Source organism: Dunckerocampus dactyliophorus, chromosome 11, assembly GCF_027744805.1.
Source record: "Dunckerocampus dactyliophorus isolate RoL2022-P2 chromosome 11, RoL_Ddac_1.1, whole genome shotgun sequence".
NCBI lineage: Eukaryota > Metazoa > Chordata > Actinopteri > Syngnathiformes > Syngnathidae > Dunckerocampus > Dunckerocampus dactyliophorus.
In genome coordinates, this window is record NC_072829.1 from 18,508,760 (window position 1) to 18,522,590 (window position 13,831).

General features: G+C 41.4%; 1 protein-coding gene and 1 long non-coding RNA gene across 2 annotated transcripts; one reads left to right on the forward strand and one right to left on the reverse strand.

The window, feature by feature from the left end:
- Positions 1-399: 399 nt before the first annotated feature.
- fgf20b (fibroblast growth factor 20b) lies at positions 400-3,841 on the reverse strand. The gene is made up of 3 exons (XM_054792341.1): positions 3,259-3,841; positions 3,046-3,149; positions 400-1,625 (listed from the first exon to the last, which is right to left on the reverse strand). Exons 1-3 carry the CDS (start codon positions 3,542-3,544, stop codon positions 1,380-1,382), a joined length of 636 nt encoding a protein of 211 aa, XP_054648316.1. The 5' UTR covers positions 3,545-3,841; the 3' UTR covers positions 400-1,379.
- A 289-nt stretch (positions 3,842-4,130) lies between these two features.
- LOC129190034 (uncharacterized) lies at positions 4,131-13,006 on the forward strand. Its single transcript, XR_008572917.1, has 3 exons — positions 4,131-4,305; positions 9,919-9,950; positions 12,976-13,006. It is a non-coding gene; the product is annotated as an uncharacterized LOC129190034 (long non-coding RNA).
- The last annotated feature ends 825 nt before the right edge of the window (positions 13,007-13,831 follow it).

A 13,831-nucleotide genomic window follows, 5' to 3' on the forward strand; every position in this document is an offset into this window, starting at 1 on the left:
CCACTGCAACCGTAATAATACACACATACACCTGTCAGCCAATCAAAACTGAGCATTATTGTCTTTTGTGAAAGCGGTTGATTAATTATTGTGTTAAAATGATTAGACATAGAAGTCTCTTTCTAAAAAAAAAAAAGCAAAATGAGACATTTCAATCCTAAAGCTGTCACCTAATCTTTATCACTCTGACCTCCACTTTTATTCAGCCACTAACTCGTGCTAGAGGTCAATTGTTCCCTAATTGTCCCCTTCAGCCCATTGTGGACTTTGAGGTTTTTATGCACTTCTTATACGAGCATGGCGGTACCCATGAAGAAACACAACATTGATCTTGTAAGCAGGTTTATATGTTGTGGAAGATAACGAAATCCAGTCGACTTTGAAACCTTGCTAGCTCAGATTCCGACACTTAAAGGACATACAGTGATGATACTCTCGTTTATTGTTTGACATGAATCATTTGTCTTCCAGTTTGTGACACCTGGCTGGAACTTGTGATGAAATGCATTGCGAAAACGGGGGTTACAAATGTCACTGATATACAGTATTCTTGGTGGTACAGTAGTGGCGAGCTTTCTTCAGGATAAACGACATAATAATACAGTGTTTCAGTCTTTACATCAGTGGTGTCCAAACTTTTTCCAATTAAAGGATGTGACGGCCACTTTGATATTTTAAATAAAATGTTATACGTATATTTAAATGTCAAGCGTTGTGTTGTTATCAGTTAATAGTGTCAACATTCCAGCTTTATGTCTTTACATTGTGCCTTTTTGTTCTTATTTTTCCATTTTTTTGTGGCATTTTAGTTAGCATTTAGCATTTATGTCCCCCGGGCCGCCCTTTGGACACCACTGTTTTACATAATTCATACAGTTTCTAGTGGTTTCTCTATATTGCATGTATCTAAATGTAAAAATATATTCTGAAATAAATAAATATATAACATAAATATATGTATCTAAAAGGAATAAATAAACTGTTACACTTTTGCTCTTCTTTAAAAAAAAAAAAAAGTCACTGATTTCCTTCAAAGTCCTTCGGAATAGACCAAATAAACACCCAAACAAACATGTTCCCACAGACTCATCAGGTGTCTCTAGAGGAGAACGCCGCTTCCCTTTGGTCTCCTATTCCACGCAGGTACTTTGAGACTCTTCCGTCCACACAGACAAATGAACCCCCTCATACCGAGCGTGCAGACTGACAGAGTCAGACAGTCTAGCCTGTCTGTGGCTGCTGAGAGATGCCCGTGCATTCCTAGAAGGGGCCCCGGTGCCTTTATCCCAGCCGGTTGGGCAGCCTGCACCGCCTGCGTCCATCCTCTCGCTGCCTGTGAGGGTGGCAGCAGCGATCCTCACCCTGGACCTTGGCGGGTCTCAGCTGTGGCCCAGGATGTCCCTGTACAGCTCTGGCACGCGATCAGGGTCAACAGGCCTGGGCAGGAAGTGTGTGAATTTCTGATGCCGCCTGGATTTAGTCCCATCCCTCGGTGTCCCGTCTTTGTTTAAAGCCACAAAGTAACGAGTTCCTTTGTCTCCGTGTTTGTAGAGGTTGGACGAGTATGTGTTGTACCAGTTCTCCTCAAACTGTTCCCTGAAGACGCATTCAGCTGTCAGCTTCTCCTGACAACAAAGAGAAACCATTTAAGACTCACAAAACAGAAATAAACTGTCCTATGATCACAGTGGTTTTAAATAGCGTTTGTACAGTAGCCCGATGAGGATTAATGCGCAGCAAAGAAATGATCCAAAACACCAGAAAACACATGCAACGGGAAAATGCTTGCAAATGCCAAAAACAGGAACTCCAAAAACAACTGCATGACAAAAATGCAATGAAAAACAGACGTTTACAAGGCTACCAGGGACACCAGACCTGAAGGATGTCCCTCTTTAAAGACTTAAGACTAGAGATGCTTGATATTGGCTTTTGATCAATAACCAATATTGTCCAAAACATCAACAAAAACAGATATACTGTATGCAGCGGTCTCTTCCCTCAAATGAATGTCAGTGCTTTATGGGATGTTCATGCATGACAGGTTGCACTTTAGTTTTGTTTCTCCTTAGTTTTCACATTGTTTTCTGTATCATGTTCTTATTTTGGTTTTTGTTTGGCATGACGTGCAGCTTCTTTGCACTGTCGCTGGTGCCTGTATCTCATTAGTAAACAGCGCTACTATTTAGGTGGAGCATCGTTACCTGCAAAGAGCAAAACATAACACTTTACAGTCATTGGAAACTAACTTCACACCCCCATGGACATACTGAGCTTGTTGCTGTGTGAAGCACGTCATTACTTTCGTGCCCAGATCATTATCGGCAGAAAAACCGATACTGATATGATTGTATCAAATTTTTCGGCCAGTATCAGCAGACATCCCTACTTAAGATGTAATATTTTACAGTATTTTAGAGCAACCGTTTTTTTGTGTGATTTTTTTTAACAAAGACATAACAAAAACCTTTTCATTCCGCCAACTTTCTTATGGACACTCTGTTAATGTCCTTAAAGAGGGACATCCCTCGGGTAGCCAGCTAAACATTTTCAACTTGTTTTCCCCTTTGCATGTGTTTTATGGTGTTTGTGAGTTTTTGAAATACTGCGTACAGCAGGGGTGGCCGAAGTGCAGCCATTTGGGGGCCATTTGCTGCCAGCAGTTTGTTTTTTATTGGACCACGGATTAGTGTAGTATTCAGTTTTTTAAGAAGAGCAAGAAGTGTAATGTAGACCTAGTGTAATGTAACAAGCACAAGTTGAAATGTTGCTACAAATACACTTCGGCACCTATTACACAAAGCTGACACAAAGGAAAAACATATAAAAATAAAATTAAATATATTAGTCTTTTCTAGACTTTTTAAAATTAAAAATATCAAATGTTTGGACAAGCCTTGGTGTGCACTATACAGTATAGCTATTATTCTATGCATTTATCTTCCCAATGGTATGACATGCAGTGAATGAGAGCTGCTAACTGTTACTTGAACGACCTATACAAGCTAATAACATCCCAAAAAAGAAGCAAAAGAAGGTACTTACAGAGCCATATAGCTCTCCTTTATCGTTCATCCCCAGATAAAGTCCACTGTCCACCCCTCGAATGCTTATTAAGCCAACAGCAAGGCTTATGAATTCCAAAATACCTGGAACACAAGACAATGTATGATAAATTACAGTTGATCACTTGAAAATTACTACTACTAAAATGTGATATCTGCATAATAAAATAGACATGTTTTGTTGTTTTAATACCGAAACGACTGTGGTCCTTTCTGGTCCCTTGCACGGTGCCGTCCGGAAGTATCTCCAGATGGAAGCCTGTCCTGCAGTACAATTGTCTCCTCCTCAGGATCCCTTTGAGGTGCGTTAAATCCGCGGTGGTGCTGCGGGATAGTCTGTCTCCGGGTATGAGGTGCTCCCCCAGCAGGGTGGGACTGTCCATGAGTGGGGTCAGGACGAAATGGGATCCGACGTGCGCGATCCCATCACCAATGCCGTGCAAGACGCCTCCAACTTCCCCGAGAGAAGCAGCAGCCATCGTCAAGCCCACAGTGGGCAAAGTTCACAGAGTGAGCACTCTTGCGTGGAAAGCCGCGATGACTTATTGCATGTTCTCCGTTACAAACATGTCCACGTTGTGCAATGGCTTTCTCTCCACTGGCGCTCCGCGCTCTGCAAATACACGCTTCTTCCTCTCTCTCTCTTTCTGTCTCTTCTTACCACTCCTCACACTGCATACCTGGTCGTGACGGATGTTGATGCCTGCGTGCGTCCTTGGGGAGGTGAAAGGATGCGTAAAAGCTGCAGTGCGGGCAGGCAGGTAAGGCGCTCCAGAAAGGTTTGCGCTCAAAGTGGCAGTCAAGGTAAGCAGGCAGGTGCAAAGGCAGAGACATAGGAAGGGGCGGGGCTGTCACACTTTTGAGACAAGCCCTGGCAGGACTTGTCCTTCGAACACACACAAGAGTCGTAACGCTGCAAAGTTAAATATTTTTTTTTTATATAAAAGTATCTTGTAGACGATGTTCGCTGCAAAAGCCATAAATCCCAGTGTAACTTGAACTACCCACTGCTAGCCTCGCGTGTCAAGGGTCCCGGCGCGTGAGCGTAAACAAGCATGGCCGCCAGTCGCTGGCCCACAGCCCTCGAGTGGACGTGGGCACAAAAAAACGTCCTTTCAAGGGTTCCAAGTTGCTCTGTTGTACGTGGGCATCAAGTCACGCCGACGCTCCACTGTGGCTCAGCTTGATACGGGACGCGCCAACCAGGCTGCCGGGCTGACCACGACTTAAAATGTAGCAGGTGAAAGTACTATAATTGAATGTCGTCATTATTAGGAGCTGTCCGCCATCTTTGGTGCTGATACAGCTCATTCTCCACGTGACCTAATAGCTGCCCTAACTAAATGTGTTTGTTCTTAATTCAGTAGGTCCTCCCTTTAAGCTCTGTTCTAAGTGTAAGTCGATTTTTGAGGTGTACACTCACAAAAGGCCATTCGGACCTAAAACCCCTCAGCTGTGCACTCTTGCCATGGCCTGTTTGCTTGTCTATACTCTTGTATTACTATTCTATGACTGCAATTTCTTCTTTTGTGTCATTTGATGATGTATTTTACACAAAATTACAGCTGTCATTAATTACTCGCAAAAGGGGCGATCCCATGAAGTAAATGACATTCTAATCTGCTGCATTAGTACAGTTTCTGTCACTTTGTGAAATATTTAGAGTCTGATGATGTATTATTTATGTTCAAGGTTGTTGCTGTCATTCATTTCCGTGAGAGAAGTAAGATCATAAATAAAATGACAGGTCAGATTTGTGCCTGAAGACAGGTCTAGAGACAGCTCCTTTGACTTCATTACTTCTTGATTTGTGCGCTGACATCACTGTCAACTGTGGGTCCTTATATGTGGAAACAGGATGGCTGTGAATACTTATGTACATGTGATTTCTTACTTCTTTATTTTGAATACAGTTCAAAAATCTAAAAAAGAAATCTTGAGCTCGTCATGATGTTGTATAACATTTTGACGGAAATTTAATCCATTTGGAATAAGAAGAAGATGAAGAAGAAAGAAGAAGAAAATGTGGCTTACCTTGTTTAGCTATGTGACGGCGACATATTGTAGTAGACACATATCTTACTGTCATGTAAGGTGAATGATTTTTGCTACTAACTGTAAATGTTGACAAATTAATTGTGTTGTGTTGAGCATGACTTGCGTTAGTGTTTGCTCTTTTATGTGAATTTCAAAATGGGTTTGCATTGTATTGGTGCAACATTTAGAAGCATCTGGACAGGGCAGGAGGAGTCCTTGTACACAGTGCTGACATTTGGTGACTGGTGGGTGAAGTTAGTTGGGGGGGGATTAATGGTTAAGTGGAGGGGGCACGCATTCTCTCTGCCCATTGGACCTGGCACTGTGCCACAGGACAGACAGATCCATTCTGTCCTCACCAGTCCAGTCCTCTGATCTGATTGGGGTTGAACATTTGTAGGTAACATTGGTGCAAGGGATGAAAAATAGAGCCGACACAACATGCACCTTGTCCAATTCAAGCAAGGGCTTCTTTGTCTGGTCCGATTGGGTCTTTTCGTGACAAGAAGAGCTTCCATGCATTTCAGTAAAAACCAGCTCTCCGAGAGTATCGTTCCTGTTATGATTTTTTTATATTTCTTGCGTGTGTGTTTGTCGGCTCAGACTTATGGGGAGGGTGGTGGAGATGTGTACATGTCTTACTACAAAAAAACAAATTCTGCTTTTTGTTGTGGGCGCTTTGATTTCATACATTATACATTCATACATTATAAGAGCTCACTGTTGTGACTGGGAACAATGACTTTAACAGAAGAAACTAGTCAAAATAGGCCGCACGGTGGCCGGGTGGTTAGCATGTTGGCCACACAGTTAGGAGATCTGGAAGATCTGGGTTCGAATCTCTGTGGGCATCTCTGTGTGTTCTCCGCATGCGTGGGTTTTGTCCGGGTACTCCGGTGTTAGGTTAACTGGAGACTCTAAATTGCCCATAGGTACGAATGTGAGGTTGTATATATGTGCTCTGCGATTGACTGGCGAATGTACCCCCCCTCGCCCAAAGGATAAACTCACCATGTGTTTTACGACTCAAGTTGTGTGTAGGAAATTAATTGAATCCATTTTGGAATAAGGCTGTGACGCAGCAAAATACGGAAAAAGTGAACTGCTGTGTATACTTTCTGGATTCACTGTATGTAATACAGAGTGTAGCACACCTTTGGCCCAGTGTCACCTGGGATAGTCCAGCTCACTGGAGACCCTGAACAAAATAAACAATATAGTAAATGGACTAAAACAGTGATTCTCAACTGGTGGGTCATGACTCAAAGTGGGCCGTGGAGCTCAGTTCAGTGGGTCACAGGTACTGCACCTTCTTGTCTGTGCTATTCCATTGCTACGTCGCCTTTTAAATATAAGATATTTGAGAAGTTTGGGTTGAAAAACGTCCGCAATTTGGGTCACTGCTTGTCACTGAGGGGTGATGGTGGGTCCCGCAGCCAAACCAATCACGAACCACTGTGCGAGAATACCTGTTAATTGAAATATTACATCCACAAAGGAGCTTCATGCCTTTCACATCCTTTTTTTTCCCATCAGTTCACACATTTATGCAAAAACTACCACATTCACACCTATGGGCACATATGAGTCTTTAATGAACCTAACATACACATGTTTGGAATACCCAACAGTCCACACAGAAACATGTCAACGCTACACAATAAGGTCAGAGTGGAGATTCCAACCACAACACTACTAATGGCGGAACTCCGGCACGTATTTTGACCCTTGAATACGCTTGGACGCTTTGCTGCTCAGCAAGTAGGCATTTTGCTTCTTTTCGCCAGGTTCAGTTTTGATTTCAATCAGGATTATGTTCCTGCATCGAGGCATCAGCGAATGCTACGCCGGCTCGCTCCTCTACCCACAAATCATCTTGCGTTGTGTGCTGTATACCTCCAGAACACTCTAACCACGGGCTGTGGTGACATGGACCATAAAGGCTGTTTTTTCAAAAACTAATTTCCTTGTTCAGAGGGCGTACAGCAATCTTCTCCTCTGATTTTCATCAATATTTGCAATAAAAGTGACCAATGTAACATATTGATTTGTTCAATTGCCAATAACACTCCCCTTCTCTCTTTAATTGCCATTGCTAGTTTGCTAAAAAAAGGAAGCCAACAAGGTAAGCAGTGGACGAGACTTGTGGTTGCTCACAGTGTTGACATCATGCCGTGTGCTCAAACCAGAAGAAGAGCCATGAAGCTGTGGCCCCGGGGCAATTAGCAGCCCACAGCTAATTTTTTTTATTGGCCCATCGGAAAATTGTAGAAATAAAATGAAAAAAAAACAAAAAAACGGTGGCCGAGTGGTTAGCATGTTGGCCACACAGTCAGGAGATCGGGAAGATGTGGGTTTGAATCTCCGCTTGGGCATCTCTGTGTGGAGTTTGCATGTTCTCCCTGTGCGTGCGTGGGTTTTCTCCGGGTACTCCGGTTTCCTCCCACATTCCAAAAACATGCATGTTAGGTTAATTGGCGACTCTAAATTTTCCATAGGTATGAATGTGAGTGTGAATGGTTGTTTGTTTATATGTGCCCTGCGATTGGCTGGAGACCAGTCCAGGGTGTACCCCGCCCGTCTCTCGCCCAAATTCAGCTGGGATGGGTTCCAGCATACCCCCACAACCCTAGTAAAGACAAATGGCATACAAAATGGATAGGAAAAACCCAGCCTCAGTTTTTGTAGCAAAATGTAGCAAAAACAAAAGTTGAATATACACGTTTGGGTTTTTTTTTAGCGTTTTTACAAAATTAAAAAAAAATCTATGTAAAAATATCCAACTAACCCCCTGCCTCCTTTGATTTTTCAGTATGTGTCCCTTGTTGGAAAACAAAATGGACATAAAATGTATTGGACATTTGCACTCCTGATTATGGTAAGTGGGTAAATTCCCACTTGTGCTGTCAGTGTGGGACATGCGCAACTGCTACTATCTTTGCTTCCCTGTTGATAATTTGACCAGGTTGTTCAGTAGCAATTTGTCTAATCACACCTCAGTCCACTTATCAGATAAATACCTTCAACTTCACCTTCCAGTTGCAAAGATTTACTGTCCTGATGGCACCTCTTAACCTTTTAAAGAACATTTTGGAAGAAGATTTGAAAGTCAGGTTTGAATCACAACATTCAAAGAAAAATACAGAACGTTCTGTTTCATGTTAGCAATTTAGGCTTTGATGTGCTGGCATCTTCATCAGTTGTTGCTCTCATTGGCCTGACAAACAGAGACTTCAGCCAATCGTCTTCCACATGTTTTTAATCCCTGCCCTTTTACACACAGTTTATAACGTGTGTTTCACAGATGCATATCTGAAGCAAAACAGGTTATGTTGCAGGTTATGTCGGGGAAGTGCTAAGTGCATGTTAAGTGTCATCAGACAATATGTCGAGGCCTGAAACGCTTCAGTCATAACACCTGCATAAAGATAGACATCTTTACCAGCAACCCCACTTTTATGGCTCATTTATGTGGCAACAAACCTGAGCTCCTCAACGACAAAATGATGTAGCACGATTGTCATAAATGTAATGATGAGCCATTTTGAGTACTGTGATTTGTTTCTGACCTGCTGTCGGTATTCCGTTGTTGGTAGCGGGTTTAAAATGTAAGTCGTGTGTGCATTGGTGGTAATATCGTGGATTCCTGTACATTTTCCGCTCAGCGTTCGCAACCCCGCAAAAATACCATTATTTTTTATTTGTGGCGATAACCTGCCATTTTGTACTTATAATCTCCATATTGGGGTCATTCATTGATAGAAAACCCATCACATTTGCTCCACATTGGTACATTTTTAGTTGCACACAAAGGAATCAGAGGCAAACTTCAACTTGCTTGAGGGGGTGTACAAGGGCTGTCCACACGGAAACATTTTCAGGTCAAAACAGCGAAGTATTTCAGACTTTCATCCACACAGAAACAGCGTTCTGGGTGCCCTGAATGGGTGCTTTTTCCAGAGTGGAAAAATCTGAAAACGCCGGCTTGTCGTTGCCGTGTAGACAAGCAAACCGCTGCTTCCTGAAAGCAATGACGTCATGTACAGTATCTGTGTCATATGGTGCACTTATATCGTATGGTTTACATATTGTGTTATTTTTGGTTGCACTGTGAACGAGGGAGGCGTTTGATTTGAAGACCTCCTGTTGGTTTGTGTTGTGTGAGTATGCATATGTCAAGCTAACTCATTGTGAGTACACAGAATTTCCTCAAATAAGGTGTTGCTATGTACAGTGGCGAAAATAAACATTTTTAAGGGCGTCTCAATTACTCACAGGTTTTCGCCAGTAGCCGGTATGTACTATGTTGTGGTCTTAACATTGAATATGAACATTCTGTGCCACTGATGGTTGAATGAAATGAGCAGTGGGATGAGTCTGAGTCTCAGTGAACGAGCACAATGACAATGTAACGGTAACGTCCCTTCTTAAATATCATTTAAAAATGTCTTATTAGTACAGAGCAGTGAGCCGTGTCATTCAGTTTGGTGGTGGACAGCACTCACATAGCAATCATCATTCCAGATTTCTTGGCAGGCTCTAAAATGTGTCAATTCCTGGTTATTACCAGTGTTATCAACGTCATTATGGTTGCCATGTGTTTTACGACGCCCTCCTCTTATCTGCTGCTTTATTGGCCATTGGAATGCATTGGCAGCGATACACAGGGTGCATTGGTAACCGTGTAAACATGGTTTTCACTTTTTGTTTCCTGGTTCTTTATTCACATGAAATCAAATCTGCCACTGAAGTGTATTTTTAGAAATCAAAACAAACATCGGAAACTAACTTGCAACCTTGTTTTTTTTTTTTTTAGATCAAAAGTCACAAGAGTTCCTCACAGAAAAGGTAAGCTAGGATAACTGGTGCAACAACTGTACAACTGGAATTGGTGTGCAAATAATATTTTATTTTTTTGTGTTCTAACAAGACTTCAGATCATAGAAGATCATCTAATTTCACCTGTTTTTGATGTGATGTCTGTTTTAAGTTGCTAGAAGACAGTTTATTTTAAGAGCTGATATCCAACCATTTCTATGGTTTTCTTACATCAATAGCTATGGCAATGTGTTGGCCAAAAAAAAGAAACTCTTGTGAGCAATTTTTATTGTCATCCAAACAAATGACCTTTTTTAGTATTTAGTATTTAGTACCTTTAGTTTACCAGGCAGTAAAATGAACTGAAGAAACGAAGGTGGTCTGATCCTTTTTTCCATGACTGTGCAAAAGACACCATGAGATGTGCTTTTGCAATACATAAATGGCCACATATGTTAACAAAAGTGTGTTTGTTGGTCAATCTCTTTGTAAATTGGCTGGCTACTTCCTGGTTCATGGAGGATGACAAACAGATGGTGGGGGGTTTTGGGGGTTGCCATTTCATTCTCGGTACCATTCCGTTAATAATAAATTCCTGTATTCCCTTCATTATCCAGAGCCTCACTAAAATGCAATGGATTCTTCCTTGCTCCATGTGCCATAATCCCTCGACAAGGTTTGGTGTACAGTATTGTATATTAGTGTAGTGTAATCCTGCCAATTGTGTTTGTCCTTCTATTAACTCTTTCACAAAATGACGTGGTGAAAAATGTCATGAGAATAATACAATGAGTGGTGGCCCTTGTACAGTACAGTACTACACATGGAGCCTGCTAGTAAGAGATCATTCAGTTCATCTGTTTTTGAACACGTATAAACACATCACGGTCATTTGTTTTTAGAAATTGCATTTTTTCCCCTTTGATTTAGGGACATATATTCATCAACTATTCAGATTCAAGATTTTCTTGGATATTGTTCTTCTTTCGTCAGTGGTACTGAAGACATGCAAAAATTGCAGATTACTATGGCATTACTCTGCAAATGTAGTACTTTAAATGTCTGTATTGTAGTGTTTATTAGACTGTTTCTATCTTGAATTTGAATAAAGATTTTTCGTGGCATTGCTGTTGTTTCATCGGAAATGAGTTGCAGAGCACTGCAACTGCCTAACACAGAAACAAACAGCTGTTTGAGTGAACATAAACTATTATTGTAATGTTATTAATAATAATAATATAATATTAAAATATATAAATATATATTTACTCATAGAAAATAGTTGACAATATTATTTAACTTATTTAACTTAACACTTTAAATAATAATCACAGTATATTACCATTAGGGCTGCACAGAAAATGTGAAAAATCAGTCTTGATTCACACTAACATGCCATCTAATGTCCAAGGATCGATATTATAAAATGATAAAATACGAAACGAAACTAAATTACGAAATCACAAACAAACCCTGTCATTTTGCTCAAGGACTCAAACTGCACTGGTGAGCCTCGCCGGCCACTGCAGACCTGGCAGATCTGTCAGGCTCCGTCATACCCGCTGAACTTGTAGCTCCAAAGACAGTAAAGCAAAGACAGCTTTCGTTAACTTAATTATTGTTGAATAAGATTGTACGGTGGCCCACACGGGCAAACACCAACACCGACATGCACAAAACCCAAAAAACACACACAAGGCAGAATTTCTACAAGTTCAAGTCGGCATGTTAGTGCAAACCACAGAGAAGCTGCATGAAAAAAAGCAAAGTGGACAAAAATGGGTTTCATTTTTCCACCCATCCCTCAGTGGGTGAGGCGAGCCAGTGGAGCATCAGATCTCACTCCTCTGCTCTCCCATGTGTTGCTTTAGCTAAGTGCCAGTGTTGGGATTCGGGGCTTTTAATCCTGCTGTTAAACGTTGCGGCTTTGTCAGGGGAAAAAAGGACTGGATTGATCTGTGAACAAAGCGTTGCTTTAGAGAATGAGGGAGCTGTTTGAACCCAGCTATGTCGAGACTTGTCCCACTGGCCACCCCCTGATCACTACGGACATTATGAAGCCAAAGAATGGCATTGGATTACATCTCCGGGACTGCCACTCTGTATGAAGTGTTTCTGTGGAATTCTTTGTATTGTCTAACAACATCTACTTGAGCTCAGAGGCTGAGCTGGTGGGAGGGAAGGTGGGTTCCTTCCAGAAGTGAAGGTGTGTGGTATTGGTGAGACATGGCTGGAATCTTAAAAGTTTTTTTTTTCTTTCTTGAACCCATTTAAGCTTTAAAGGCTTTGAAGGCAAAGATCTGTTGTCATTATAAGGCCGTACCTGCCAAAGTGGTGAGAAGATGGAGTGCTTTGGTGTGCCGAATTTCAGGTGAACTTTGGCATCTGCATTTTCACACCAACATAACAGCGGGTTACGTCCAAAAATGCTTAATTGGTTACCTTCAAGTGTTCCTTTACCTGGAAGTCTTCCTGCAGCAAACCTCAAACCTGAATTCTTTTCCCATAACACCCAGAGCCAGTCACCCAGAACTATCTTTGCACGATTCTCTATCTCCCCGAGCAAACAAAAGCTTGGGAATGCTTTCAGAGACAGAGGAGAGAATCCTCCCGAGATGGCTCCTGACACTTACTCTTCCCATCTTCGTGTCACACAACAAAGGGAGCTGAAGGACGCGACACAAAAGCTGAATCGGCCATTCTCAATCAGTGACACATCACTTGAGAATGTATTACACCTTGTTACCCAAACACGATCAGAAGCCGTAGGCCTTAAATTTGTTTGGGTTTGTGTCCAGATAGGTCAGCTCAGTTGTAAAGCTTGTGTTTGTGTGAGGGGAACACCAAGCATGAAGTCAAAAGGCACCTTTTAAGATGCTATCAGTCAGCGTGAGAAGATTACTCTTTCTTTGGTTGGCTTATTCATCTGGGATGCATGACTTTGAACATCTGTAAACACCTTGAGCAAACTAAGTGATGCTATTTGACGCCACATTATGTGAGAAAAGGAACATCTTGTTTTTTGTTTCTGGGCTAATTCTTCTCTCCTTTCCAGGTGTCATCAGCAAAGCAAAGTGCCCCTTCCTGCAGGCAAGTCGGTACAAAGATAAACATGACAATTTGTTTTTGTGAACATTGTGTTCCTTTCTAATTCAACATTTCCTTTAGCATGATTAATTCAAATAAAATAGGATTGTAAAATTCTGTGAATCAGTTTGAAAAAGGTGCATCTCAATAAATGACAGTATCCTGCAAAAGTTCTTTAATTTATTCTTATTATTATTATCCTTATTATTATTATTACATATATATATATATATAATTTTCTCACATATATATATTTTTTTAAGTTTTTGCAGTCTATGTGCTGATTAGAGCACAAACCGTTTACAATTAGGGGTGTCACGAGACAGCCAACTCACGAGACGAGACGAGATTTTACCGTTAATTTTAATTTATCTATAAATCTATCAAGCCTTTCTCGGTGGTGGAAGATGCCGAGTGTTCCCTCATTTACCTGGAAGTCCTGCTAGTGCTCCACCAAAGTACTCCCACATCCAAAGTCTCCTTAAAGAAGACGTCTCATCCTCTGTAAGTTTCACGAGTGTTCTCTTGGAAGTAAAATATGTTTTTGTTCAAATTAAGGTGATTTTATGGTTTATTTTATGGTTTATGGATTTTATGGTTATCATATAGCCAGTAACGGGGGTGCAGTCAGGAATTGTGGGTTGCATGAAAAAAATCTGGGTACCCCCCACCCCACCCCCACCCCAAATAATTAATTACTAATTCTATTTGTAATTACCTATTTTTTTGGTTCCCCTGGCAGTCAAGGTACCTTGGAATTGTCCTGACTTTGCCCCTTTATACGGCGCCTCTGGCCAATAGCACTCATCATAAATACATTGAAA

Bases quoted from the DNA above. Each gene is read 5' to 3' on its own strand.
- fgf20b (XM_054792341.1), bottom strand. From the start codon at position 3,544: ATGGCTGCTGCTTCTCTCGGGGAAGTTGGAGGCGTCTTGCACGGCATT. The intron at 3,150-3,258 runs GTATTAAAACAA...CTTGTGTTCCAG, and splicing joins AAAGGACCACAGTCGTTTCG to GTATTTTGGAATTCATAAGC. The intron at 1,626-3,045 runs GTAAGTACCTTC...CTTTGTTGTCAG, and splicing joins AAGGAGAGCTATATGGCTCT to GAGAAGCTGACAGCTGAATG.